Raw genomic sequence first — 26,997 nt, forward strand, 5'->3', positions numbered from 1 at the left:
ACAGATAAAACAAAAACATAACAAATAAGAAAATTCAATAGCCGTTAGAAGATAAGTGCCATGGAAAACAGTTGCAAAGGGTTAGGAGGTTGGAAAGCGCAGGGCAGGGAGTGTGGGTGAGTTGGAACTGCAATGTGAAATAAGGTGGGCAGAGTAGGGACGTCTCATGGAGAAGGTGACTCTGAGCAAAGACTTGAAGGAACTGGTTATTGAGTATACCAGTGGAATCTAGTGTTGCATATTTGATTAGTGGTACTCCATTATTCTCTTAGGTCCTGCTTTAGAGTACTTAAAATAAAACAACCTCAAGGACTCAGTACTGGTGGGGAAAGCAGTAATGTTTGGATCAGGGTTAAGAACTGAATGGCCACCTGGGGCACTGCTCATAGAGATGGGTACTAAAGAACATAGGGACACTGCAGCATCACTGAAAAATAATAAAAAGGGGAATATGATATTTACCAGAACATCTCTGGTAGTGGGGGTGAGACCTCCAAGGGGCATGGCCCTGAAGACCTGGTCTGATGAACTGTCAGGTTTATACTGCTGAGTAGGGTGAAGCAATAGGGAATCACATCTGAAATGCATGGGTGACAGAAGACTGCTTGCTGCCACCAACAGTGACAGTGGTGCTTTCCCACCCTTCCCACCCCTTTGCATTCAATCCTGATGCCAAACAGAAGTCAGGAAGACAGCTAAAAATGTAAGCTTAAAGTATACATTGTTAGCCTGCCCTAGAAATAATAACTATGAGAATGAGACTATAATTGTGAAAATTTTAAGTGTTCTTAGAGCGCCAAGTTTGTTTTTCTTTGGCAACTGTGGTATAGTAGAAAGACAAAGGACAAGTCAGAACTGGAAATGAGTTCTGAGTCTGCCACTTAGCTGATTAGTCTTGGGCAAACCAGAAAGTGAAAAACTAAATTTTATCACCTATAAAATGGGGGCAATAAGTTTCTTTTATGGCAATCAAATGAGATAATTGTGTTTAAATGAACTTTTTTTTAAAAGATTTTATTTATTTATGAGAGAGAGAGAAAGAGAAAGAGAGAGCACGTGAGCACTCGAGCAGGGGGGAAAGGGCAGAGAAAGAGGGAGAAGCAAGGAACCTGATGTAGGACTCTCTCCCAGCACCCTGAGATCATTACCTAACTCAGAGGCAGATGTTTAACTGATTGAGCCACCCAGGTGCCCTAAATGAACTTTTTAATCAACAAAATATCATATTATTGTTGGCATAATAATAAAGCTACAAGGTTCTTCACAGTTGCTAGGTAAGGATCACAGTTATTAAGTATATAATAACATAAGTTGTAATATTCAGCGAAGTTAAGACAGCATGTAAAATGCTTTAAAAATCTCTATTTATAACCTGCCTTCGGGTTGATTCAAGAAAATAATCTAAGACTTTTCAAGGTCTTTTAATGGTATATTAGAACAAGAAACAGACATACATCTTGTATCTCAAAAGCAAAATTAGGTATTTTGTTTTCTTACTCACTTGAATGGATACTGAAGGAGTGACCCTTAACCAAATGAAGGTTCAGCATCAAAAATAACTGGCTATGGGGCGCCTGGGTAGTACAGTCGTTAAGCATCTGCCTTCCGCTCAGGGCGTCATCCTGGCGTTCCAGGATCGAGTCCCACATCGGGCTTCTCCGCTGGGAGCCTGCTTCTTCCTCTCCCACTCCCCCTGCTGTGTTCCCTCTCTCTCTGGCTGTCACATAAATAAATAAATAAATAAATAAATAAATAAATAAATAAATAAATAAATAAATAAATAAATAAATAAAATCTTAAAAAAAAAATAACTGGCTATTTTCTCCAAATCGCCAGCTAGGTAGAGTGATTCTTAAATGATACTTCTTGTCAGCAAGAAAGATGATCCCAAGAATGAACAAAAATAGCCTCTGTTCAACAGCTGTGATATTTATAATTTATAAACTGTGATCATCTCTCATCAGATTGTCTTGGTGTCTAAACAAGAATGGATGTAGGTTTGCCATTTGTATATTTATCACTCCTTGGAAAACAAACTTTTATTGTATCTTATTCTTTCTGATCAATGCATTTCTCTCTTAACATATAAACAGTATAAGAGGCTTCTTGTTTGAGGAACATGACCTTGAATCTCTAGTGTCATGCACAATGTTAAAAATGTTCAACTAATCCTTAAACATTTATTTCCAATCAGCAAATACTTTTTAAGCACTGAATGGCAACATTGAAGACTAGAACAACATGGAAGGAAGAAAGGGAAGGAGAGTGGGAGTGATAATCAATTCACTACTAAATTCTTGTCAGTCTTGAATACTCTGCCTGGGTGTCATGCTTCTCGTTTCTCTTACCGTGCTTCCCCCACTTCTATTTTTCTTTAATTTGCGCCCTTCTATTGCCCTTGCTCTTCACCATTCTCTTTGTGCCCTATGTATTTTATTTGCTTTGCTCACTACATTGTTTCCCTCTTCACTTCCTTCACTACTTCCCTCGCGCAGCTCTATGACAAGCTACACTTTATACAGCATGTGCTAAATTACAATGGAGCAAATTTCGTGACTGTGCTGTACTGGAGAACTTCGTGCAAATGAGAATTGAGAGCTCTGGAGGAGAGGGCTCTTGCATCCACAGGACCAGGGAACTGAGAATTCTAAAATACGTGGAGAACACCCGAAGAGAGCACAGACTGGTGTCCTCCCTGTGCCATGACCTGCATCAGAGATACCCCGCCCGTGACTCAAGAAACTTCCTTGCAGCGCTCCGCAGACTGACCTTCGTTCGAGGCCCTTCCCCGCCGCCGCCTCCCCCTGCCTTCCCTTACACCCACATTTTAGTCTTTCTGTCCTCTCTCCCCACACGTCAGGCCCGTTTCTCCTCAAATTCGACTCCCACCTCGCTGCACGCCGAGATTCAGCCCTTCTCGGCTCCCACGGTCGCCCCCCCACCCCCCCGCTTTCTGTCACAGCCGGCCCGAGGCCCACCCCCGCGCTCAGCTCCCCCCGCAGGTGAAGGGGCCGCCTCCTCTCCACCCCTTCCCTCGCCCCTCCCCCGCACACCTGGCGGCCCCCGGCCCTCCCCGCCCCCTCCGGCGCCGCGCCCGGCCCACAGCCGCCGCGGCCGCCACTTGCGCCCGGACGCCCCCACGCCGCCGCCCTCGCGCTGCGCCCGCCTCGCGCCCCTCGGCGCCTCAGGCCTCCCCCGCCCGGCCCCCCCGCGGGCCCGCTGCACTGTGGGTAGGCGGCGGCCGCACTGAAGAGCCCGCGGCGGCGGCGGCCGCACTCGCTCTGAGGAGCCGGTGGCTGAGCGAGGCTGCGCGCGCCGAAGATGGCTGAGAAGCAGAAGCACGACGGGCGGGTGAAGATCGGACACTACGTGCTGGGCGACACGCTGGGCGTCGGCACCTTCGGCAAAGTGAAGAGTTGAGTATGAGCCCGAGGCCGCCGCGCGGGGCTGTCCGCTCGCGGGAGGCCGGGCCGAGCGGCGGGAGCCCGGCGCCCAGGGCCGCGGGCGGGCGCGGGCCTGGCGGCAGGTGGAGCGGGCCCGGGAGCCCCGCGAGAGGGGCGGGGGGGTGGCTGCGGCGGGGTCTGTCGGGCGCTCGCGGACCTCAGTGCGCGGGTCTGTGAAACCGGAGGTCGGACTGCTGGGCAGGGTGCCTTCCAGCTGAGACGGTGTGGGCAGCACCGGGGAGTAATACCCGGTGCTGGTGATTGAGTTTCCAGCGCGCCAGGTGCCCTGCTGGGTGCTTTACGTGTGATCTCATTTAATCCTTAGAGCGACTCGGTGCAGGTGTTGTCCTCACCTTGAAGGTGAGAAAACGCGGACCCCTACAGGTTTGGGAACGTGCCCAAGGTCACACAGAAATTGGCAGAACCAGGATGAAGTGTAAAATGTCTTCCAGTTCTGGCCAGGCCGGGGAGATCCTGCCATCCGACTCGTTCTGCTCCAGGACTGGGGCGGGGTTGGTGGGGCCGACGCTTTGGGGGCAGGTTCCGGGGGCGCGGAACTGGGGGCGTGAGCGCAGAAGGCTGCTGCATGGGCTCAGGGCTTATTTAGAGCTGGGGGTGCGAAGGGTGCTTGACCTGTGGAAAGAAGCCTAGGAAGGCTTCTGGGATGGGGGGAGCTCTCTTGGTGTTGGACCTTGGAGCGTGCGGGGCTGAGGAGGCCAGAACTGCTAGGACATATTCTGCTGAGGTCTCTTTTCTTGGTGATGGGATCCCATTTTGGGTGTAGAGAAACAGGCTGCTTTTGATTTTTTTTTTTTTTATAACTTGTTACTAGTTAAGTATTGAACTTTCCCCTTTTGCTGTTAATAAGAGTCACATGGGATTTAATTAGTCTGTCCTCTCTCCTGAACTAGAGCCAGCTTATTAATATTTTACTTTTGATTGTTGTAAATCCAGAATTATAAGTCAAACGTTAGCTTTTTTCTTTTTTTTTTCTTCTTTTTGCTGTAAAAATGTTGGGTAGGCAGTCTAGATATTCTCTCAGGCCTCTATTTCCTTGTAAAATTCGTATTTTAACCTCAAGTCGTGGATGTTAAATGGGTAGAAGGAATTCTCGTTCATTCCTGTGGCAAAGATCAGCTCCTATTTACTTCCACATATCTGACGCTCTTCTATTCGGAAAACCCTTATTGAGCACCTACACTGTGCTAGACACCCTTCTAGGCAATGGGGATACAGCAAGGAACATAATAAACCACGTTAAAATCTCTCCTTCTTTGGTGCATATATTCCAGTAGGGAAACACAATCAGAATATATGTAAAATATGTAGTATGTTTAGTGCTACTGAGAAAAATGAATCGGGGAAGGGAGAATGAGTTTTGTGAAGTTAACAATTTTCAATAAGGTGGTCAGGCAAGATCTCACAAACAAGGTGGTATTGGTGTAAAGACCTGAAAAGTTTATAAAAATCTTTGAAGTCCTATGTGGGCCATAAAGTCCTGTGGTATTTATGAAAAACTTCATAAATAGAGTGGATAGTGAAGAGAATCTATTTAGAACAAATATAGGAAGATCCAGGCATTAGGTTAATGCCGGAAGGTTACCTGTCATTAAATATCATTACTGAGAACTACCGTGTTATGATGTTATACAGTTACTCAAGCAAACTGTGCCTTTGCCATGTAGGTATGTACACTCTCAAAATTCTATAACTTAACCCTACATCCTTTCAAACTGTGTTAAAATGTTTGTCTTTTTGAGTTTTTGTACTGTACTCTGAATGCAGACTGTAACACCCATCAGATCAATTGGTCCATTGTCAAGGGACAACGTAAATCTCTTTTGTATGTATTCTTGTGCTGCTTCAAGGCACTGGCTTCTTAAAATATAAACCAATGGAAGATACATTGGCTTATGAGAAATCCTTTTCCTGGAGGACCCAGTCTAACGAGCAACCAACCAGAGCGGTGTTTTTTTAACACTATGTTAGAGCCTCTCTAAAGTTATGCTGTGATTTTCTATCCAGGATCAGAATTAGTATCATTGTGCAATAAAAATGATGGAAGTTGCTACAGTGCAGTTATTTAATTCTTCAGGGGACAAGAAATAAAAGTACACATTTATCGAGGTATAATTTACATATCATTCACCCATTCCAAGCGTACAATTCAGTGATTTTTTTGTAACTACTGAATGATGCAACCATCATCATAGATGCAACCAATCTCAATTTTAAAACATTTTTATTGCCACAGTACGATCCTTCGTGCTCATTTACAGTTCATCTTTGTTCTCACCACGAGCTTCAGGAAACCCTTAATCTGTTTTCCGTGTGTATAAACTTGTTTTCTCTGGTCACTTCTGATAAATGGGATCATTCAATATGGAGTCTTTCATATTTCCTTAGACAATGTTTTTAGGTTTATGGATGAGATAGCATGTGTCAGTGGTTTATTTCTTTTTATTGCTGAATAATATCCCATAGTGTGGATATGCCACCTTCTGTCTTGTCTGTGGATTCACCAGTTGTTTTCAGTTTTGGGCAGTTACAAATAATGCTGCCACAAATATTTGCATGCAAGTCTTTGGGCATGTGTTTTCATGTATCTTGGTTAGGCACCTAGAAGAAAAACTGCTGGGTCATATCATAGTTTCATGTTTAGCTTTTCAAGAAACTGCAAACTATTTTCAGAAGTGGTTGTACCATTTTATAATCCTACCAACAGTGGATGAGAGTTCTCCTTTCTCTGCATCCTCACCAACATTTGCTGTAGTCTGTTTTGAAGGCATTCTAATGGTGTGAAATGATGTCCCATTGTGGCTTTAATTTGCATTTCTTTAATGAGTAATGCTATTGAACATCTTCAGGTACTTACTAGCCATTCATATATCTTATTGGGTGAGATGTCTGTTCATATCTTTTGCATATCTCATGAGCTGAATTATAAGAATGCTTTGTAAATTCTGGATTCCAGTGCCTTATTAGGTGAAGTTTATAAATATTTTCTCCCAATCTGACTTTTCATTTTCTTTCTTTCTTTCTTTTCTTTTTTTTAAGATTTTATTTATTTATTCGACAGGATAGAGACAGCCAGCGAGAGAGGGAACAAAAGCAGGGGGAGTGGGAGAGGGAGAAGCCTGATGTGGGGCTCGATCCCAGAACGCCGGGATCACGCCCTGAGCCGAAGGCAGACGCTTAACCGCTGTGCCACCCAGGCGCCCCTGACTTTTCATTTTCTTAATGGTGTCTTTTGAAATATAAAAGTTTTGAATTTTCATGAGGTCCAATGTATTCATTTTTTTTTTCTTTTTATGGGCCTTGCTTTTGGTATTATAGCCCAGAAATCTTTGCTTTAGGTTTCAAGGATTTTCTCTTACGTTGTCTTTTAAATGTCTTCTAGATTTTATTGTTTCAGTCCTTACATTTAAGTATATGACCCATTTTGAGTTAATTTTTGAGCATGGTATAAGATGAGGTTCTAAGATCAGCTTTTTGAATGAATATCTAATTGTCCCTGCACAGTTGAAATGTATGTGTTGAAAACACATACAATTTTATTGTTATATAGATTTAGACTTTGGAAATTAATTTTTACTAAAAAAATAATAGATGATTTAGTTATTTATACACACACACACACACATATATATATATTTTTTAAGATTTTATTTGTATTTTATTTGTCAGAGAGCACAAGCAGGGGGAAGTGGCAGGCACAGGGAGAAGCAGGCTCCCCGTGGAACGAGGAGCCTGATGCGGGAACTTGATCCCCGGACCCTGGGATCATGAACTGAGCTGAAGGCAGACACTTAACCAACTGAGCCACCCAGGCATCCCATAGATGATTTAGTTTTATATGGCTATAAAAACATGGAGATGGAGGAATGAATAGCATTTTTGCCTTTTCTCTTAACTGTTAGGCTAATTGTAGATTTTGAAAAATTTAACTTCCCATGTTGATGTACCAATTTATAGACTGAAGTTAGTTACAATGAGTGAAAATTCAGAGTGGCATAATTTTCATTTGATAGCACTCATTTCAAGTTATTTTTATTTTTATTCTTTTTAAAGGTTTTATTTATTTGACAGAGAGAGAGGGAACAAGCTGGGGATAGTAGCAGAGGGAGAGGGAGAAGCAGGCTCCCCACTGAGCAAGGAGCCTGATGCCAGGGCTTGATGCCAGGGCTCGACCCCAGGACCCTGGGATCATGACCTGAGCCAAAGGCAAATGCTTAACCAGCTGAGCCACCCAGGTGCCCCTCCAGTTATTTTTAAAAAGTATGTAGAAATGCTTTATTTGCTCTTAAATAATGAAAGGCTTATTTTAAATGTTCTAAACTGATTTTCTTCATTGTTCTGTTGTTTTGTTAGGTTACCAGAGGAGTGCTATCAAAACAAATTATGGGGGCTGATAGAATTTAAAAGTAATGCTTTTTGTCTACTTAAATTTTTTCTCCACATTGATTTAGTTCATACTTTTTTCAGGGTAGGATAGAACTGCTGTTTAAGAGCTCTTGTAATTATACTTGTTCAGTTCTTACCTAAATAGTAAAGGTGATAGAAATGCTAGAAGAATAGATTTGTTGCTTGTGTTATACAAAGACTGGTTCAAGAAAAATATATGTAATATAATGCTAATTACTTATTTAAAAAGAAGTCTGCTTTTTCAAGGTGAGTACTGATAGATTTGCTTTGTGAAATATTTATTCTTCATCAGAATTGTACACCAAGGGATACTTTGCAATCACACTAGCCTCTTTCTAGCCAGCGAAGTCTTATCAAGGAATTACCTTCTCTGTTTTTCAGATAGTTTATTTGAATGACCCACAGAATTGGCTTTCAGGAAATTAAGTATATATTTTACTAATTCCTCACTTATTTTTGAGATAACAGTAATGGTAAATAGATGGAATTTTTATTACTTTTTTTTTTTTTAACAAGCAGTGTTACCTTCTTTGAAATGTAAATATCAAGTTCCAAATGATAAATTGAATTTTGGACAACTACCTGGTCATTTGATGGACCTGAATGTTGTATCTGTGGCATATTGGGCCCTTGCTATGATTGTTTTTTTGACTTCCGTGTATTGTCACAGCCCTGAACAAGACATTTAACCTCTCTGGGTCTTGTTTTCTTTTTCTCCTGAAGGAGAGCTCTAGAACATGTAATGTATCATGTCCTTCACAACTTTATCATTAAACTGATTTTTAAAAAGATTTAATTCCCCCAAGTGGATATTTTTAATTGTTCTTTCTAGATTAAAGGAAATTTTAGTTACTGAAGATCAGAGCTGAAATGTAGATGTAATGGAGAACAAAAGAAAAGGGAAACACCTTTGTAACACTTTAATAATAAAAGCTACAACTTGACTCAGTTTTTGTATTTTAAATACTATGTAATGCTCTTGATTTTATGTATTCCCCAGAGTAACCCTGAGTTTGGTATTATCTCCATTTTACAAATGAAGAAATTGAGAATCCTATACCCTAAGTGACTCGCCCAAGGTCACAGTGCTGATAAGTTGCAGAATTGGCTATCATCGCCAGATCTTCTTACTCCAGAATCTGTGCTCTGTGCAATGTAAAGTCAAATGCATAGTGTGTTATCTTGAGTGTCAAATCTATAAGAATGTAATTTTACATGTCTGTAGGTATTTATCAGTAATTATAAAAAAGATTTAAATGTCTTTTTTTAGTCTACATTGAGATAGAATAAAAGTCCCCCCCAAATCCATTATATGTGTGATTAAAATTTATATTTTCATATTCCTAACTTTTATACCTCAATCTATTTTCTTATATGGATGAATGTGCCGAATTCTGACAATTTTAACTCAGATTTCTTGGAAATACCAGGTAATTCTTTTTTTTTTCTTACTATGAAAGTAACGCTGACTAAAGATTACCAGTAACCTTTAGAAACCAGAGTAAAGAGAATTTACAAAAATGATTTGATGTCCAAGAAGGAATATTTTGTGTAGGAAGCATTAGCCCTAGGTTTTAATTCCATTCCACTACTAGTTATATAGATTGGGTAAACTATTAAATTTCTCTGAGCCTCTGTTTCCTCCTTTGTAAAATGGCAATGACAACACTTGGTCTGCCTACCTTCTAGAATTTTTATGAAGATTTAATTAGTCAAAGTACATAAAATGGCTTTAAGAACAATAAATTGCCATACATATAAGTGGCAGTTTTGTGGAGATGACTAGGTGCGTGGCTGTTGTGCGTCAGTTCTGTACCATGTGTGAAGTGTTAACAGCTGTTTGCTGTGTTTAGAAATGCCTTCAGTCCTGATAGAGACATTGAGACAGAGCTGTAATAATCTGCCATTGTGTTTTGGATATGTGCATTGAAGAAAGTTCTAAATGACTAACTTATTTTTGTTATGTGATACTTAATTATTAGTTTTTAATTAAAATCCAGCAGTCCTTTTTGGATAAGTCATGTAATTCCTGCCTCCCCATGTGAAAAATGAATAAAATAAGAATGAAAGGGAAATAATAGTGAATGTTCATTTAAGTTACTAGCTGAATTGATTTTACTTTTAAAATTATGCAAATTCTAAACAAGTGTTAAACAGTAGTTCCAAATAATAAAGTTATATTTCTTCTCAAGTACTAGAAGGTTAGTGTTGAGTCAAAATCAATTCAGTGATTCTCTCAGAAATTAGGTAAATTTTCACTTATCTTGTCCTCCATGTTAGTTTTCCTTTAAGCATTTGGTAGTATTTGTAATGGTGACACTGCTCCATTTATTCTTCCCAGATTCCTGTAGTTTCCTTGATGGTAGGGAAAGTATTTTGTAGAGAAAGTAGTTAATTTTTTAAAGTCAAGCTGATAATTTAGTTTGATTTACAGAAGATCTAATCTCAAATCAAAAGTCTCTTAATACAGCCTTTTTTTTTTTTTTCTGACTTATATATCATTTATGTGATTTCAACATAGGTAATTTGGTCCTTAATTTCTGAATGGATTTTGTTCATTTTGTATAATCAGTTCACTGACCCTGAAAAGATATTTTCCCATAAGAAGCAATGTTTTAAATGGGGGATAGGTTCAGGGTAAGTCCACAGAGACAACATAGTATATAGTACAAACAACATTGGATTTGGAAGACCTGGTGTGGAACTTTTGCTATGTTGTAAGCCAGCTGTGTGGCCTTAAACCAAAGACTTGATCTATAAAAAAGAAAATAATAACACATGTTCTCTTACACTGTTGTGAGAAGAACATGAAAAAATGTAGGTGAAAAGACCCTCATAAGTACTTAACACTTAGGTAATCTTATGTAATTAGGTCCTATTGTGTACTTAGACTCACAATTAGCTGAATTCTGAGAATAACCTATGATCTGGTTCTGAGACCAAAATTCATTTAATGAGGGGGAGGAAGAGTTTACTGTCTTCTGGTTTTTGTTTTTCTCAGGTCTCCTTTTACCTTTCGTTCTGATATGCTCAGAAAACTCTCAGTCTCTAGATAGTGCTTACTGTTCACCCTCTCCTATACACTACTCCCAATGCATATGTGTGAACATGTTATTTATATTCCAGATCCTCTGGTAGCGATCACAGATCTGAAAGGAAGAGGCAAAAGTTAGGAGAAGGAGGAGAATGTGAGCAGCAGCTGGCAGTTTTTATTTATGGGTCATTTTCAAGGCCCTGTCTACTAAAAGTAGAACCACAACATTACAGTTCATTTTTTTAAACTAGAGAAAATGCACTTTGAGCTAAAAATGTCTTTCTACTAAACCTCTCTTAATGTATCTACATAAATTAGGATTTTTGAAGTTTGGTCATATACCTCACTTACCTTCCTTCTTTGGACTTTGATCCATTTCCCATGCTGACACAGCACTGCTTTATTTAGGTGTTTTGTTTTGTTTTTCATAAAAATATGCCAAAATATTCACTTATCTTGTCATCCATGTTAGTTTTCCTTAAAGCATTTAGTAGTATTTGTAGTAGTGACAGTGCCCCATTTATTCTTCCGAGATTCCTGTAGTTTCCTTAATGAAAGAGAAAATATTTTGTAGAGAAAGTAGTTAATTTTTTTAAATCAAGCTGTTAATTTAATTTGACCTAGCAGAAGATCTAATCTCAAATCCTCTAAGAGATAATGAGTAAGTGGGTGTCACAAGACTCCTAAAATATTGAATATGCTATAAATAGAGCAAATCTATCTGGTACATGTATTAGACACAAATATAAGAGCACCTTGAATCAGGTTGATTTTTATGGATTTTTGTTTATTAAATGACTGTAATGCATATATAAAGCAGTGTGTTTATTTTGAAATGTAGTGAGCCATTTTATTTTTAGTTTAGTGTATTAAGGAAAGAATTCCAGGCAGCTCTTATCTCTGCTAATAATAGAAACTTTTTCACCCCTTCAAGGGAACAGTATTCTTGCTTAAGTGCTGTCTTATGTTTAACCATGTTTGCCTTGCCTCTGATAAATTGTACCATATTTCTTTAGACGGTGCCTTTGTTTTTAAAGTGGTAATAATCCTTTTAATTCTGCTCTTAGTTTTTTTTTTTAAACAACCTTTTATATGGTTAAAGAAATTATCAAATCTTGCAATAAGCATGTCTCATTCTGAATGCCAATGTATTGACTTACTAAAATGCTTTTTTCAGAATTTTTTTTCATATTATTCATGTAATTTTATGTAGTATTAAAAACATGAGTCATGTGTTCTCATTTAACATCACTCAACTCCTAAATAATAAATCAGTTACAAGGTAATTATCTAGCTGTCATAATTGAAAGTCATTGAATTAAAAATTTTAAACATACCATAAATTTTTTCCAGATTCTTAACTTTGCTTGATAAATACCATAAATATTAGTTAATTTCATTTTCTTTTTAAATGTGTTTGAGTGTGACTTGGCACTATATAGTATTCCATAATTCACTTCTCCCAGACTTAGTTAACGAAATAATAAAACCAATATATATTTAACATTTACTGTGTTTAGTCATGTTGGATTTAAAGGAAAATATTTTTACCAGAGTTAAAAATGTGGCAATGATACTACTATAGATGATTTACTAATTTAAAACAAAGTGGGAAGTAATCATCAAGAATTTACTTAAACGAGTCTTGTCTCACATTTGAATTCAAAGCCAAAAATAGGATAAATCTACCTTTTACTCAGATTTACACCAGTCTGTACTTAGTGCTCTACTAATTCACAGTTAGATAATATAACAGGTATACTGTATGCTGTAAACTTGATTTCAGCAAGAGTTTGACTTTATGTCTTAGAGTAGCTTTGTGGATAAGATGAAGAAATGTGCTCTATATGGCTTATTCCTGCTGAATAACTATTCCCAAGGAAACTAGGTGTCATGCTAAAGAGAAATCTTGGACATTGACTCTAATAATAAAGATAGTAATATTTCCTATTTGGGAAGGTATAAAGCTAGACAAGGTGATTAATAGACAAATTACAGAAGGAGAATTTAAATTTATATTGACTCTTGGATTGTGAGGCAAAACCCAGGAAGGTGAAATTTAATAGGGATAAGTGTCAAATCTAGCGCTTAAGTTAAAAAAAACAAACAAAACAAAACAAAACAACCAGGCACATAAGAGTAGAACAGTTGATGGTAGTTCCTGAGATGCTGGAGTTTTAACTGACTGCAAGCTTAGGAAGTGTATGTTTTGAATGCTTTAAATGTAAAAATTGTTATTGGAATGAAAATAGGTGTATATTAATTGGTAGTTTTAGGGGTAGCCTAGTTCCTGCTGTACTTTGGATTAAGCTAAATTTTGAATATTAAGTTCATTTCTTGGTGCTACAATTTGAAAAACTTAGCCAATTATGTTTCATTCAGAGAATGACCAATAAGGGGAGCCCCAAAAGAATGCCATATGAGATAGTGCAAAGGAAACATTTTTTATTCTATTAGAGAACATGTATTTTAAGTGTGATAGCTGTTTTAAAATAGCTAAAGTACCATCATCTAGAAAAAGGAGTCACCATATTCAGTGATGTTTTGAAGGATACAACTGTGACTATTGGGTGAATATTTTAGGGAGGCAAATTATAATGCAGAATAATGAGGATCGGGGCGCCTGGGTGGCACAGCGGTTAAGCGCCTGCCTTCGGCTCAGGGCGTGATCCCGGCATTATGGGATCGAGCCCCACATCAGGCTCTTCAGCTATGAGCCTGCTTCTTCCTCTCCCACTCCCCCTGCTTGTGTTCCCTCTCTCACTGGCTGTCTCTATCTCTGTCAAATAAATAAATAAAATCTTAAAAAAAAAAAAAAAGAATAATGAGGATCTTTCTATCAAGGAGCTTGTTTAAGAATGGTACAACTAGGGTACCTGGGTGGCTCAGTTAGTTTAGTGTCTGCCTTCAGCTCAGGTCACGATCCCAGGGTCCTGGGATCGAGCCCCATATTGGGCTCTCTGCTTGGTGGGGAGTCTGCTTCTCCCTCTCTCTCTCTGCTCTCCCTCTCCCTTTCTATCTCTCAAATAAATAAAATCTTAAAAAAAAAAAAAAGAATGGTACAACTTGTACTCGAAATCAGTTAGATTTCTGTCATTGACATATTTACCTAGATTCTTGGTGGTTATCAAGATTCTTATCACAAAATTTCAGTTTTTTAAAAAAGATTTATTTGAGAGAGAGAGAGAGTGTGTGCATGTGCGGGCACGACCGGGAGTGGGGAGGGAGAAGGATAAGCAGACTCTCTGCTGAGCATGGAGCCCAATGCGGGCTCAATCCCAGGACCTAGAGATCATGACCTGAGCTGAAGGCAGATGCTTAACCGACTGAGCCACCCTGGTGCCCCACAAAATTCCAATTTTGAATGGGAGGTTGGCATAAATAATTTGTAAAGTCTTTTTTAACTTTAATATTCTATTATTGCAAAAATAGTTTAATGTGATTAATTTCCACACCTGCTATGACTTCAAACTTGTATCAAATCAACATTGTAGTCAAGAACAATTTTTTTAAAAAGAACAATTATAAAACCTGGAGAAAATGTAAAAATCTGTGTGAAGTCAGCCAGGACTTGGGTGGTCAGTATCTTCCCAGTGAGAAGAAAAGTGCATTGGAGTGAGTCTGGCTGTTTGAGCCATTTGCTAATTTGTAATTATGGTACATGTACGAAGCCAAATAGCAATGGCTGAAAGGCAGAAAAGATAAGCAGAATTTGAGTCCTGGGGAGAAAGCTGTTGGAGTTCACAGCTTATCAAGGATGAGAGCCACTGGTAAACAGTTGGGTTTCTGGTTGCAACCCTCTGAGGACTGAAATACTCTTTAGAATCAGCTTAATTCCACTTATTAAGATGATCTGCCTCCTATCTTTATTCTTTGGAGCAAAATCAAATCAACTGGAGCTTCCACAGTTTTTTCATGTGCAATGTTCAACATTCCAGGACACAAGGCCAAGATAATAGAAACAGATTCAAGGGTGATTCAGATGTTAAAGTTACCAGACATGCACTTTAACTATGATTAGTATGTTGAAGATGGAGAGTTTTAGCAGAGATCTGGAATCTTAAAAAAAAAAAATAAAGGGAATTCTGTGACTGGAACATATAATAATTGAGTTAGGACTCTGTGGGTGCTTTAACAGCAGATTAGATTCTGTTGAAGAGAGAATTGGTGAACTAGAAGATAGGTCAGAAGAAATATCCAGACTGAAGCATAGGGAGAGAAAACGATAGAAAGTGTAGAGAAACTGTGAAAAGTCTAACATGTATTATTGGAACCTGTAGGTAAAAAATTCTTTGTAGGCTTAGGATTTTTTTTTTCCCCCTGTGGAAAGATGACATCAGGTTTACCTTCTTTTGGTGTAGTTTCTCTTAACATATACCAAGATAAATGTGATTTCTCAGTTTTGTTACCATACTGCCAGTATTTATTTTGAAAACAACCTCTGATTATTGAATTACATCTGGACTGGGAGGTCTCTGAAGGGACATGTAATACTCCAAGGAACTATATTACTACTTCATTGTTCCATCAGCATAAAACTTGTACAGAAAAAGATATTCCAGCTTCCCTTTATGATGTCTCTTCTAACTCAATGCACCCCCTTATAGGAGGCTTAGAAGCTGCATGAATGGGCAGTTATTTGATGTGGTTACTGTTTGAGACATATAAATGCTGGAATAGATTATATCCATTCATGTGAGTGTCATCCCCCACAACCTACTGTGTGTGTGTGATGTGGGGTCTGGGAAGCAGGGATTAGAGGTTTTAAGAATTGATAAAGATGTGTTTGATTCTATTGCCATATTGATATGCCGTGTTTCTAGTCCTGAATCTTTCTAAAAAACTAAGTAAAACCGGTGTTAGATCACTACCTGTTGTGTCCCATGAGCATGAATATTATTTTGAACCCAAGACTACTGATGATCATACAGAGTGGACACTATGCAGTTCCAGAGGTACGAGAGAGGGAATGGGGCAGAAGCAGCATTTGAAGAGATAATGGCAGAAAGTTTTCCAAAACTGATAAGCATGTCAAGCCACAAATTCAGAGCTCTATGAAACCCAAGCAGAATAAATACAGGAAAATAGTTCCTAGGTACATCACTGGAAAACTGCTCAAAACTGGTTCCCTTTGCTTGAGGCTTTCCAATGCTGGAGTGGACTCCATCTGTCTATGTAGAAATGAGAGAAGATGTTAAGAGAAAATCTTGAAAGTATCCAGGAGATATCATCTTCAAAGGAACAATAAGCCAATTTTCTCAACAAAGTAAGGAAACCGTAGAATGATATCTTCAGAGAGGTGAAAGAAGTGAACCACCAGCCTATAATTTTGTACCCAACAAAAATATCCTTGAAAAATAAAGGCAAAATACATTTCAGATAAGCATAATTTGAGAGAATTTATCACCCGCAGACCCACAGTAGAGGGAGCACTAAAGGGGATCTTTCAGGGAGAAAGAAAACGATGCTTCCCCAGATAGAAGCAGGAGGAAATGAAGAGCATTGCGAAGGGCAAATATGTGGGTAACTAAATAAATACTGACTATACAAAATAATAATACCTTGTGAGATATAAAATATATATAGGAATAAAATACAACAATAGAAAAAGTGGGAGAGGAAACATAGAGCTAAAGTGTTCTGAAGTCGTTGGTTTTCTAGGAAATGATAAAGATACTAATTTATACTAGATTTCTGGTAAGCCAGAGATGCTTGTTGTAATCTCCAGGGTAACCACTGAAATGAAAACCTAAAGGCCCTAGAGATAAAAAGTAGTTTGGTTCTCATTTTGTTTCGGAATGTTAAGTTATTCCACAGTTTTACTTTGTTTTTTAAGTAAGCTCTACTAAGAAATACTTTCACATTTTTACAACGTAAAGCCTGTATAAACATAAGTTTTAAAAATGAAGCTGAATACAACATATCATGTAATCAGTTCTCAAGTTAGCTGAAGAACAAGTCTTTGCCAAAAATTCACATTTTGAGGCTTTCCTGATCTATTTAAAATAACACATTTTCCCACCTCCACCCTGTCACTCATACTGTACTTTATTTTCATTGTTCTCCATTATATTACCATTATGTATTTATTGTTTATATTCTCCACCTGCATGTAAGTTCCATTTATACCTGTTTTTTCAGCATTTGGAGGAATCCTTAGTACACATTAGGTACTCAGAAAATATTTCTCAAGTGAATGAATGAACAAATGGATGCTCAGACCAACAGAGGATAAAAACAGCTAGGAGAAAAGGATCTTCAGGGATATGAGTTTGTTCTCTCAATAAAAATAAGAGTGCATGTTACATACTGTATTATGGGACTGTTTCCATCCGTGTTTTATTTTCTTGACATTTGGCAGCACTGGATGAATACCTTTAGTCTGTCTGATCCACAGCAAAGACTATAGCCCTACCCCAGCCTGCATTTTGACTAAACGGCAATTTTTCTTACTTGATTCTTTTCATCCTTTGTCCCTCCTTCCTTAGCCTATCACTACTAGGCTTCATCCCTTCAGTGCCCTAATTTCTCAACTCAAGTGTTGCAGATAAAAGGATTAGCATGCAGTAAGCACTCTTGTTATGTTACAATCAAGAGAGGCCGGTTGTTGGGAGGTACAGTAGTGTGAATTTTGAGCTTGGGCACTGCAGGCAGGTATAGCATCTTGCCACTCACTGTTGACTAATTCCTAGTTTCTTCATCTGTAAACTGGGTGTCATATTTACTTTATAGAATTCTGGGAATTAAATAAGATGTATATAAAGCACTTAATAGTATTTGTTTAATCAGTGGTAGATAAAAAGGAATAAAGCCTTTTGCTTCCTGTTCAGAATTATCCTTTAGAGAACTTTAAAGGGCTTTCAGGGAAAGGGAATTTGGAGAAAAGCAATGAGTCTGTGTTTTGTTTCATCATGGGTGAAGAAGAAAGGAGCCTTGTGTTATTTTGGCAGAAGTCTGGAGATGGTAGAGGTGAGAACATATGTGCCTCAGATGACTCTCCTGACTCCAGAGTGAAAGCTCTTGATGGTGCTGCCTGTCAGGGCGCTGCTTGCTGACACAAAAGGGGCCTCTCAGACCTGTCGTAGCCTGAGTATGGCTAGAGTGTCATCCAAACATTCTTTCTTAACTTTTTTATTAAGCTGTACCACATATACAAAGAGGTGCACATACTCTAAGTGATTTTTTTTAACCTAAATCCTCAATGAATATTCATAAACTAAACAAACACATACAACTACTACTTAAAGACACAGAAAATAACCAGCATCCCACAAGACCCCAGTTTGGGCCCTGCTTTAGTTACTGTTTCCATCCTCCACCCCCACCAAAGGTAACTATTATCGGATTAGTTCCACCTATTTTTAAATTTTGTAGAAGCAGTTCTGTTTGTGTCTGGCTTCTTTCACTTGAGCTTATGTGTGTTGCATGTTGCAGCATATAGTTGTAATTTGTTAATTCTTATTGCTGTATAGTATTACATTAAGACTATACCATTATTTACTCATTCTTTTTTTTTTTTTTTTAAAGTAGGCTCCACGCCCAGTGTGGAGCCTGCTGTATGGCTTGAACTCACGACTCTGAGATCACAACCTGAGCTGAGATTAAGAGTCAGATGCTTAACTGACTGAGCCACCCAAGGGCTCCTGTTTATCCTTTCTGATATTGATGGGCCTGTGGGTAGTTTTTACATTTTGGTTATTATGAATAATGCTGCTTTACACCTTCTTATACATGTCTTTTTTCTATTCATGATATATTACTGTATAGATAAGCATACATATTCAAAATCATAAATACTTGAGAAATACTGTTTTTTCCTACTTTTCAGATTTTTGTCATTACTAGGGCTACTTTTTGAATCATCGACCATAGTTTTCTAGAGTACCTATTGATTTTTATTCAAGTTATTTTGAATCTGTGAATGATACTGTAACAGGTGCCCACTAACATAACATTAGAACTTTGGTTTTTTTCATTTGTCTTGTAGAGTTACACTTATGAACTTCACAATGTTGTATACACAGAGTATACTGCTTTTTAAACAATCTTTGATATTTATAAGGCTTATTTTATTTAGGATGATATTCTGCATTTGTAAGTATGAAATCACTGTTCAGGAATAATTGTCATATTATCATATCCTTGATAAATATCTTTTTTGTTGTTTACTGATTTGGTCAAGTGTTTTTTCTCAGCTAATGATTGACACATGTTTAGGCAAATATGTCTTTTGTACATATAGTCATTTGTTCAAAATAATTTAGAAATAACCTTTCTAAATATGAAAGGTTTATGAGACCTTGAATTTGAGAAGAATCTCTTTTTTCTGGAGTATAACTTTTGGTTAAAAAAATCAAGTTTTATTTGGAATATATGGTATGTCTTTGAGAAAAGGATTTTGTTGTATTGTGGTTTTTTTTTAGTCCAAGTGCTGTTTCCAGTCATTTTGCCAGTGGCAACAGAACTCTTTAGGACTCTTGAAAAATGAGAAACGAGCAAATTCTGCCCCCTTAGACTAGCTTTGGAGATAGCGAGATATTTGAATCACAGTTCTAGCATTAATTTCTTATATGAATTTGGGTAAGTTTCTTAAGTTCTGTGATCCTCAGTTTTCTCCACAAAAACCCTTGTAGATTTAAATAAGCAAATGTGTATAAAGTACTTAATACACATGTAGGGACACACGTACGTACAAAACACCCAGTATGCTGTAAGCACTCATTATAATATGCCTTTGAGAAATACCTTTCTTCCTATTTTTTTTTTTTTTAAAGATTTTATTTATTTATGTGACAGAGAGACAGCCAGCGAGAGAGGGAACACAGCAGGGGGAGTGGGAGAGGAAGAAGCAGGCTCCCAGCGGAGGAGCCTGATGTGGGACTCGATCCCAGATCGCCAGGATCACGCCCTGAGCCGAAGGCAGACGCTTTTAACGACTGCGCTACCCAGGCGCCCCGACCTTTCTTCCTATTGATATCATAGCCACCTTTCTCCAAATTGCTTTACTTCCTGGGCCCCAAACTTGTCTGCTCCCTTCACCCTGCTTTTGGAGACCCGCTCTGTTTCTTTTCTTCAGCACCCTGTGCTTTTGCTTCCACTTCTTAGATCTTTGCTACTGAAAGCATAAGTCCATGGACCAGCAGAACAGAGAGCTTTTTATAAAGATCTCAAAGCACTGGAGAACTCTCTGTACATTTCTGCTGGTTATATACTGAGCCAGAGTATACATGTTCAGTTTTAGTAGTGACTACATGTTCTGCAGCAATTTACACTTTTCCCAAGTCTTTGCACTTTCCCACCCCCAATAGAAAAATTCCAGTTACTCTGTATTTTCACCAGGGCTTCATATTGTCTGTTTTTTTTAAATTGTTGCTGGGTGGGCATGTTGTGATATTATATTGTGGTTTTAATTTACGCTTCTTTGGTGACTAAAAATATTGAGCACCTTTTCATGTGTTTATTGGCTAGCTACATCTCCTTTTTTCCAAATTTATTTTCCTGGAAGACATTTGATTTCTTCTGAAATGCCTAGACTTTAAGTAAATTGCAGTTTTGGTGCTGATGGTTATTTCTTCTTCTATCAATACTTTTCCACATTTAGGAGCTCCTGAAATGTAGTACCACAAGGGATTCCTTGCGACTTAGAATGTATAGATAATACTTTTTCTCTGACCGATGTTTGTTGGTTTTTCTCACATATGAGGGATTAGCACACCCAATTTGAATTCCCCTCTCAAATTCTGAAGCTGCAATACGAGTAGTGTATGAAACCTAAATTATATGTTCAAACAACCAAATATTAATGTCAGTCATGCATTCCATCCATACAGAAAATAGTTACTGAATGTCAGTTATATGTCAGGCACTGTGCCAGATGCTGCAGATACAAAGATAAATGAGACACAGACCCTGCTCTGAAGGAGCTGATTGGTTTAAAGAGGGAGATCAATAACAACAACCAAATAGATAATTACAGCACTTGATATTAAGTGTCATCATGGAGAGGAGCTGCGGTTGTACATTTGAGGGTCATTTAATCCAGACAGTTGAGTTGTTGGAATCATGGGAGGAATGGGAGTGGTGTTTAGGAAATGCTTAGTGGAATGGTACTTGAGGTAAATTCGAGAGACAAATGAAACTTGGATAGGTGAAACATTGGAGATTGGTGATCAGGGACACAAATGGTTCACATGTTTAACTGAATTCATTTACTGTATTCAATACTACTGAAATTTACTGAATGCTTGTCATGAGCTAGAGATATTGTTAGCCTTGGAAATGGGAGAAAGCACAGCTCCGATGGGGAATTCAAAATGGTTCTAAATGACTAAAGTATACCATTTGAGGTGAGGGAATGGTGAAAGATGGTACTGGAAAGGTATGCAGATGCCTAACTATGTATTACATAAATACTATATGTGTATCTATGAAACTAAATGAAGCCTCCACTATTAGTCATTCAAATTACCTCTTCATTCCAATTTTCCAACTAAGTACGCAGAACAAACTGGGATAGGTTCTAGGTTCCTAGTATCAGTGGAACCTTCATTTTGTGTGGTATCATAATTTGTCCTGTCTCCCAGAACTTCTGTCCAACACCATTATAAAAAGTTCTTGAATCTTCCCTTTACTTTTTATTTCAGTCATCTTGCCTTATCTGCACCTGGCAGGTATGCAGAAGACTAATCTTTCTTGCCATTGAATATTTCATAATGTATCCCCAGCTTTTCCCCCTTGTTCCTTACACCTAGGGCCAGTTTCAAGGTCTCACACTAGGACTGTTAGAACCATGGAAGGAATCTTTTGCTAGGGCAGTAAAAAATCCCACTGTAACTCCTCGAAGAGCTGTGTCCCTAGCATCTTAACTTGGAATCCTGAGTCCCACTGCACCCAACCCCAAATCATTATTACATATAGTGTTTAGATTCTATCGTACTTTTAACATAATAGTATTATTTTAGACATGAGTGAAATTTGTTGGGTAATTATGGGATGCAGTGTACTCTGTAATTAATACATAATCATTATGAACCTAGTTTTTAGAATCAGACAGACTTGGATTTAAATACAGATTTTTAAAAAGATTTCTTTGAGACAGAGAGCACAAGCTGTGGGGGGAAGGGCAGAGGATGACAGAGAAGCAGACTCCTAGCTGAGCAGAGAGCCTGACGTGGGGCTCAATCCCAGGACCCCAAGATCATGACCTGAGTTGAAGGCAGCTGTATAACTGACTGAGCCTCCTAGGTGCCCCTTAAATACTGATTTTGTCCACTACTAGTCATTTTTAATGTCTGGAAGCCTCAGTTTCCTATAAAATTTCCTCATGGGGTTGTTATAAGGTTAAAATGAAGTAATGTATGTAAAAATGTTTAGCATGTGTGCATATATATAGACATACAGCTGTTAGTTGTCCTTCTCAGATTAGTGAGAAAGAACCATTAACTATCCTCAAATAACCCCCACTAGAAATCACACTGGAGCTTGCTATCTGAAGTTTGTGCTTGCTTCCAAGAAAGATCTGAAGTGCAATTAAATGCTGTAGTCCTGGGGCACCTGGATGGCTCAGCAGTTAAGCATCTGCCTTTGGCTCAGGTCATGATCCCAGGGTCCTGGGATTAAGGTCTGCATCGGGCTCCCTGCTCAGTGGAGAGCCTGCTTCTCTCTCTCCTTCTACTGCTCCCCCTGCTTGTGTTCTCTCTCTGTCTCTCTCTCTGTCAAATAAATAAAATCTTTAAAAAAAAATCCTGTAGTTATGTTGAAGAATGATGTCCATCTCTTTTGTAGTCTCTCCTGTGCTTTCACTTGGAGACCCTCTTTAGGGATTTAGTGTGCATTTTGTAGCCCAAATTTTAAGTCAGGTCATCCCAACTGCACCCTGAAAATTTTAGGAAACGTCTTCAGCTATACTCAGTAATTTGGTGATAGACTTGATTTTATTTGTTTAGGCTAGTAATTTCATGGGAGCATAGCATTATGCATGTCATGTTCCAGTGAGGTAATACTTTTCAAGTGCCAGAAAAGAAACTTACCAATTTTGTACATAGGTCATGGACTTTGTATAGGCATAGGAAATATCACATGTAGCTATTGGGCCTGTGAAGCATATAAAATTAAATCAATTTTTCATGGACTGAAACTTTGCTGACATAGTTCAAATTATTATATAATATGTCCATGATCTTTACAGCAGAGGGACATTTGACAACCCTTTGTTTTTCTTTGAGCCTCACAGAGAAATAGATCATAATTCAGGCCTAAAATAATACTTTATTTTGTAATTGTTCTTTTTCTTTGTTTTACTAGATATAGTAATAATCTTTTTTTTTTTTTTATTATATTATGTTAGTCACCATACAGTACATCCCCGGTTTCTGATGTAAGGCTCAATGATTCATTAGTTGTGTATAACACCCAGTGCACCATGCAATACGTGCCCTCCTTACTACCCATCACCAGCCTATCCCATTCCCCCACCCCCCTCCCCTCTGAGGCCCTCAGTTTGTTTCTCAGAGTCCATAGTCTCTCATGTTTCATTCCCCCTTCTGATTACCCCCCCTTTCTTTATCCCTTTCTTCCCCTACCGATCATCCTAGTTCTTATGTTCCATAGATGAGAGAAATCATATGATAGTTGTCTTTCTCTGCTTGACTTATTTCACTTAGCATTATCTCCTCCAGTGCCGTCCATGTTGTAGCAAATGTTGAGAACTCATTCTTTCTGATAGCTGAGTAATATTCCAATGTATATATGGACCACAACTTCTTAATCCAGTCATCTGTTGCAGGGCATCTCGGCTCCTTCCACGATTTAGCTATTGTGGACATTGCTGCTATGAACATTGGGGTGCATATGGCCCTTCTCTTCACTACATCTGTATCTTTGGGGTAAACACCCAGTAGTGCAATGGCTGGGTCATAGGGGAGCTCAATTTTTAACTTTTTAAGGGACCTCCACACTGTTTTCCAGAGTGGCTGTACCAACTTGCATTCCCACCAACAATGTAGGAGGGATCCCCTTTCTCCACATCCTCTCCAACAATTGTTGTTTCTTGCCTTGTCTATTTTTGCCATTCTAACTGGCGTAAGGTGGTATCTCAGTGTGGTTTTGATTTGGATTTCCTTGATGGCTAATGATTTTGAACATTTTTTCATGTGTCTGTTAGCCATTTGTATGTCTTCATTGGAAAAGTGTCTGTTCATATCTTCTGCCCATTTTTTGATTTGTTTATTTGTTTCTCGTGTATTGAGTTTGAGAAGTTCTTTGTAGATCTTGGATACCAGTCCTTTATCTGTAGCGTCATTTGCAAATATATTCTCCCATTCCATGGGCTGCCTCTTAGTTTTTCTGACTGTTTCCTTGGCTGTGCAGAAACTTTTAATCTTGATGAAGTCCCATAAATTCATTTTTAGATATAGTAATAATCTTACATGACATATTAAAATCGAATGAGGAAGTAGTTACAATGAATTAATATGGAATAAAGTATAGGAAGCGAGTGTTTCTGATTATACTTGATAAAATTGTAGGGTCTGTGCTTGTAAAAAATGCTAGAATTTACTGGGAATAATACTAGAAATTTGAAAAATTAATTTTATCTTTGTACAAAACAATCATGTATTTACAATTACATAATACAGTTATATGAAGTCCTACATGTTGTGCATTCAGAAAAATGTGGAGCTGGAAAACATCCAGGAAATGGCAACTAAAATCATCAGGAGACTAGAGTGGCTTAAAAGACTTATATCCTTCAGTGTGGAATGATCCTGAGGGATATAATTAGAAAAATGTTAGAGTTGGAAGGGGAATTAGGCTTGATCTAATCCAACCTGTAACTTAATGCAGGAATTTATCGAATGGTAATCCTGGGAAATGGGTGAGCTTCTTCTGCTTGAGTATTGGACAGTACATGCTACTGGGTTTAAATCCTGGCCTTACCACTTTATAGCTGAACAACTGTGGGAAAATTCTTAACCTTTCTGTGCTCCATTTTCCAGGCTTGCTAGTTATTGCCAGTAGCTTGGTCCCTTGCAATAGATGAAGACTACAGGGGATCTGACCTCCAGCCTCCTCCCATCTACCATTGAGAGATGAACTGAGAATCAAGTAAATGTTAGTGTTGCACAGCCTGTGAGAAAGGTATACTCAAGAAACAAAACAAAGGGAAAAAAAAAAACCAGAAAGGCAAACCAAGAAACAGACTCTTAACTATAGAGAACAAACTGATGATTTACCATAGGACAGGTCGGTGGGGGGATGGGTTAAATTAGATGATGGGGATTATGGAGTGCACTTGTCCTGATGAGCGTTAGGTGATGTAGGGAAGTGTTGAATCACTACATTGTACACGTGAAACTAATATTACACTGTATGTTAACTAACTGGAACTTAAAACTTTAAAAAATTGGCAAAAGATTTGAAGAGACACTTTGTTAAATAAGAGATATGGATGTCTGATAAACACATGAAAAGATGCTCAACAGCATGAATCATTAGGGAAATGCAAACTAGGAGATGTCACTACACACCTAGTGAAATGGCTAAAATAAAAAATGCGACAAACCATGTGCTGGGAAGAAAGAACTAGAACTCTTTTTTTTTTTTTTTTAAGATTTTATTTATTTGTCAGAGAGAGCGAGAGAGCACAAGCATGGGGAGCCACAGGCAGAGAGAGAAGCAGGCTCCCCACTGAGGCAAGGAGCCCAATGCAGGACTTAATCCTAGGACCATGGGATCATGATCTGAGCTGAAGGTAGATGCTTAACTGACTGAACCACCCAAGCACCCCTGAACTAGGACTCTGATATACCACTGGTGATATGGTATACAATGCTGGGAAACAGTCTGGTAGTTTAAATATAAACTTACCATACAACCCAGCAATCCATTACCTAGAAATCTACCCAAAAGAAATGAAGACACATTGGCCTCACCTACCTACCCTCACCACAAACACGAATAGACTTATTCATAATCTCCAAAAACTGGAAACTACCATATGTCCATCAACTGGTGAATGGATAAACAAATTGTATGATACACATACAAGAGAACATTACTCAGCAATAAAATAGAATAAACTGATAGATGCAAAAAGAAAAAATCCACAAAAGTGGACAAATCTAAAAAGCATTAATGCATAAGAAGCCAGAGTTGAAAGGCTACATACTGTATGGTTTCATTTATAGAATATTCAAAAAAATACCATAGTAACAGAAAACAGATCAGTAGTTGGCAGGGATTGGGGTGGAGGAAAGGGACTGACTACAAAAGGGTATGATGAAATTTTTACATGATGATGGAAGTGAGCTACATTTGATTTTAGTGATAGTTACATGACCCTATATGTTTGCAAAAATTCATGGTACTATATGAGAGGAAAATTTTAAACTTCAATAAAATGACTTAAAAAAAGGGTACAGTGTTATATTAAGTGGGAAATTTTTTTGGGTGGGGGTAATTTTCAGTATATGTTGAAGTGGTTAAAAAGGGAGGTATGGAGAGGATTCCTAGAGCAGCTGACTGTTGAAAGAATTATTATCAGTTTTTTAAAAAAGATTTTTATTTATTTATTAGAGATCACGAATGAGAGAGCACAAGCAGAGGGAGCAGCAGAGGGAGAGGGAAAAGTAGATTCCCCACTGAGCAGGGAGCCCTATGTGGGGCTTGATCTCAGGACCCTGAGATTACGACCTGAGCCGAAGGCAGCCACTTAATTGACTGAGCCACCCAGGTGGTCCAGTTATTCCCAGTTCTGCTTCTTGAACAATATAAATCAGTTTCATTCTTCTGTATGACAGCTCTTCACCTTATCAAATGTAAAATCCTAAAAAGCATAGATAGTGTAAGTATGGATTTTTTCCCATAAAATTCCATAGCTTTAGAGAATATTTTCTGCAATTTGGCTATAATTCAGGAAAAGCAAAATGAAACACAAATGAGTGGTGGATTTGTAGAACTCTTTAATCCAAGAAATTGTGTGGGCTATAAATTTATTTCCATTAGTTCAGGGTTGTTAGTTCAGCAAAATTGGAAATTTGAAGTAAGTTCAAACCGTTTGAGTTTTAAAGTGTGCTAAATAGTGAATTAATTCTA

The 26,997-nt window shown here is 38.3% G+C and overlaps 1 protein-coding gene across 3 annotated transcripts in view; it reads left to right on the forward strand.

The window, feature by feature from the left end:
* Positions 1 to 3,166: 3,166 nt before the first annotated feature.
* The window catches only part of PRKAA2 (protein kinase AMP-activated catalytic subunit alpha 2), a 72,214-nt gene continuing 48,383 nt past the window's right edge, over positions 3,167 to 26,997 (forward strand). The window contains exons 1-2 of one of the 3 annotated variants that reach the window (XM_045802239.2): positions 3,168 to 3,415; positions 24,900 to 25,041. Coding sequence is in view for 1 of the 3 variants with exons in the window: in XM_045802238.2 (XP_045658194.1) it covers positions 3,322 to 3,415 (94 nt within the window). In the remaining 2 variants the exon portion in view is untranslated. Of the gene's footprint in view, positions 3,416 to 24,899; positions 25,042 to 26,997 lie in introns of all 3 variants that reach the window. The other 2 variants (XM_045802238.2, XM_087865921.1) reach the window with 2 other exon arrangements.

This window comes from Ursus americanus, chromosome 12 (genome assembly GCF_024610735.1).
Source record: "Ursus americanus isolate L20-20 chromosome 12, mUrsAme1.1.p, whole genome shotgun sequence".
NCBI lineage: Eukaryota > Metazoa > Chordata > Mammalia > Carnivora > Ursidae > Ursus > Ursus americanus.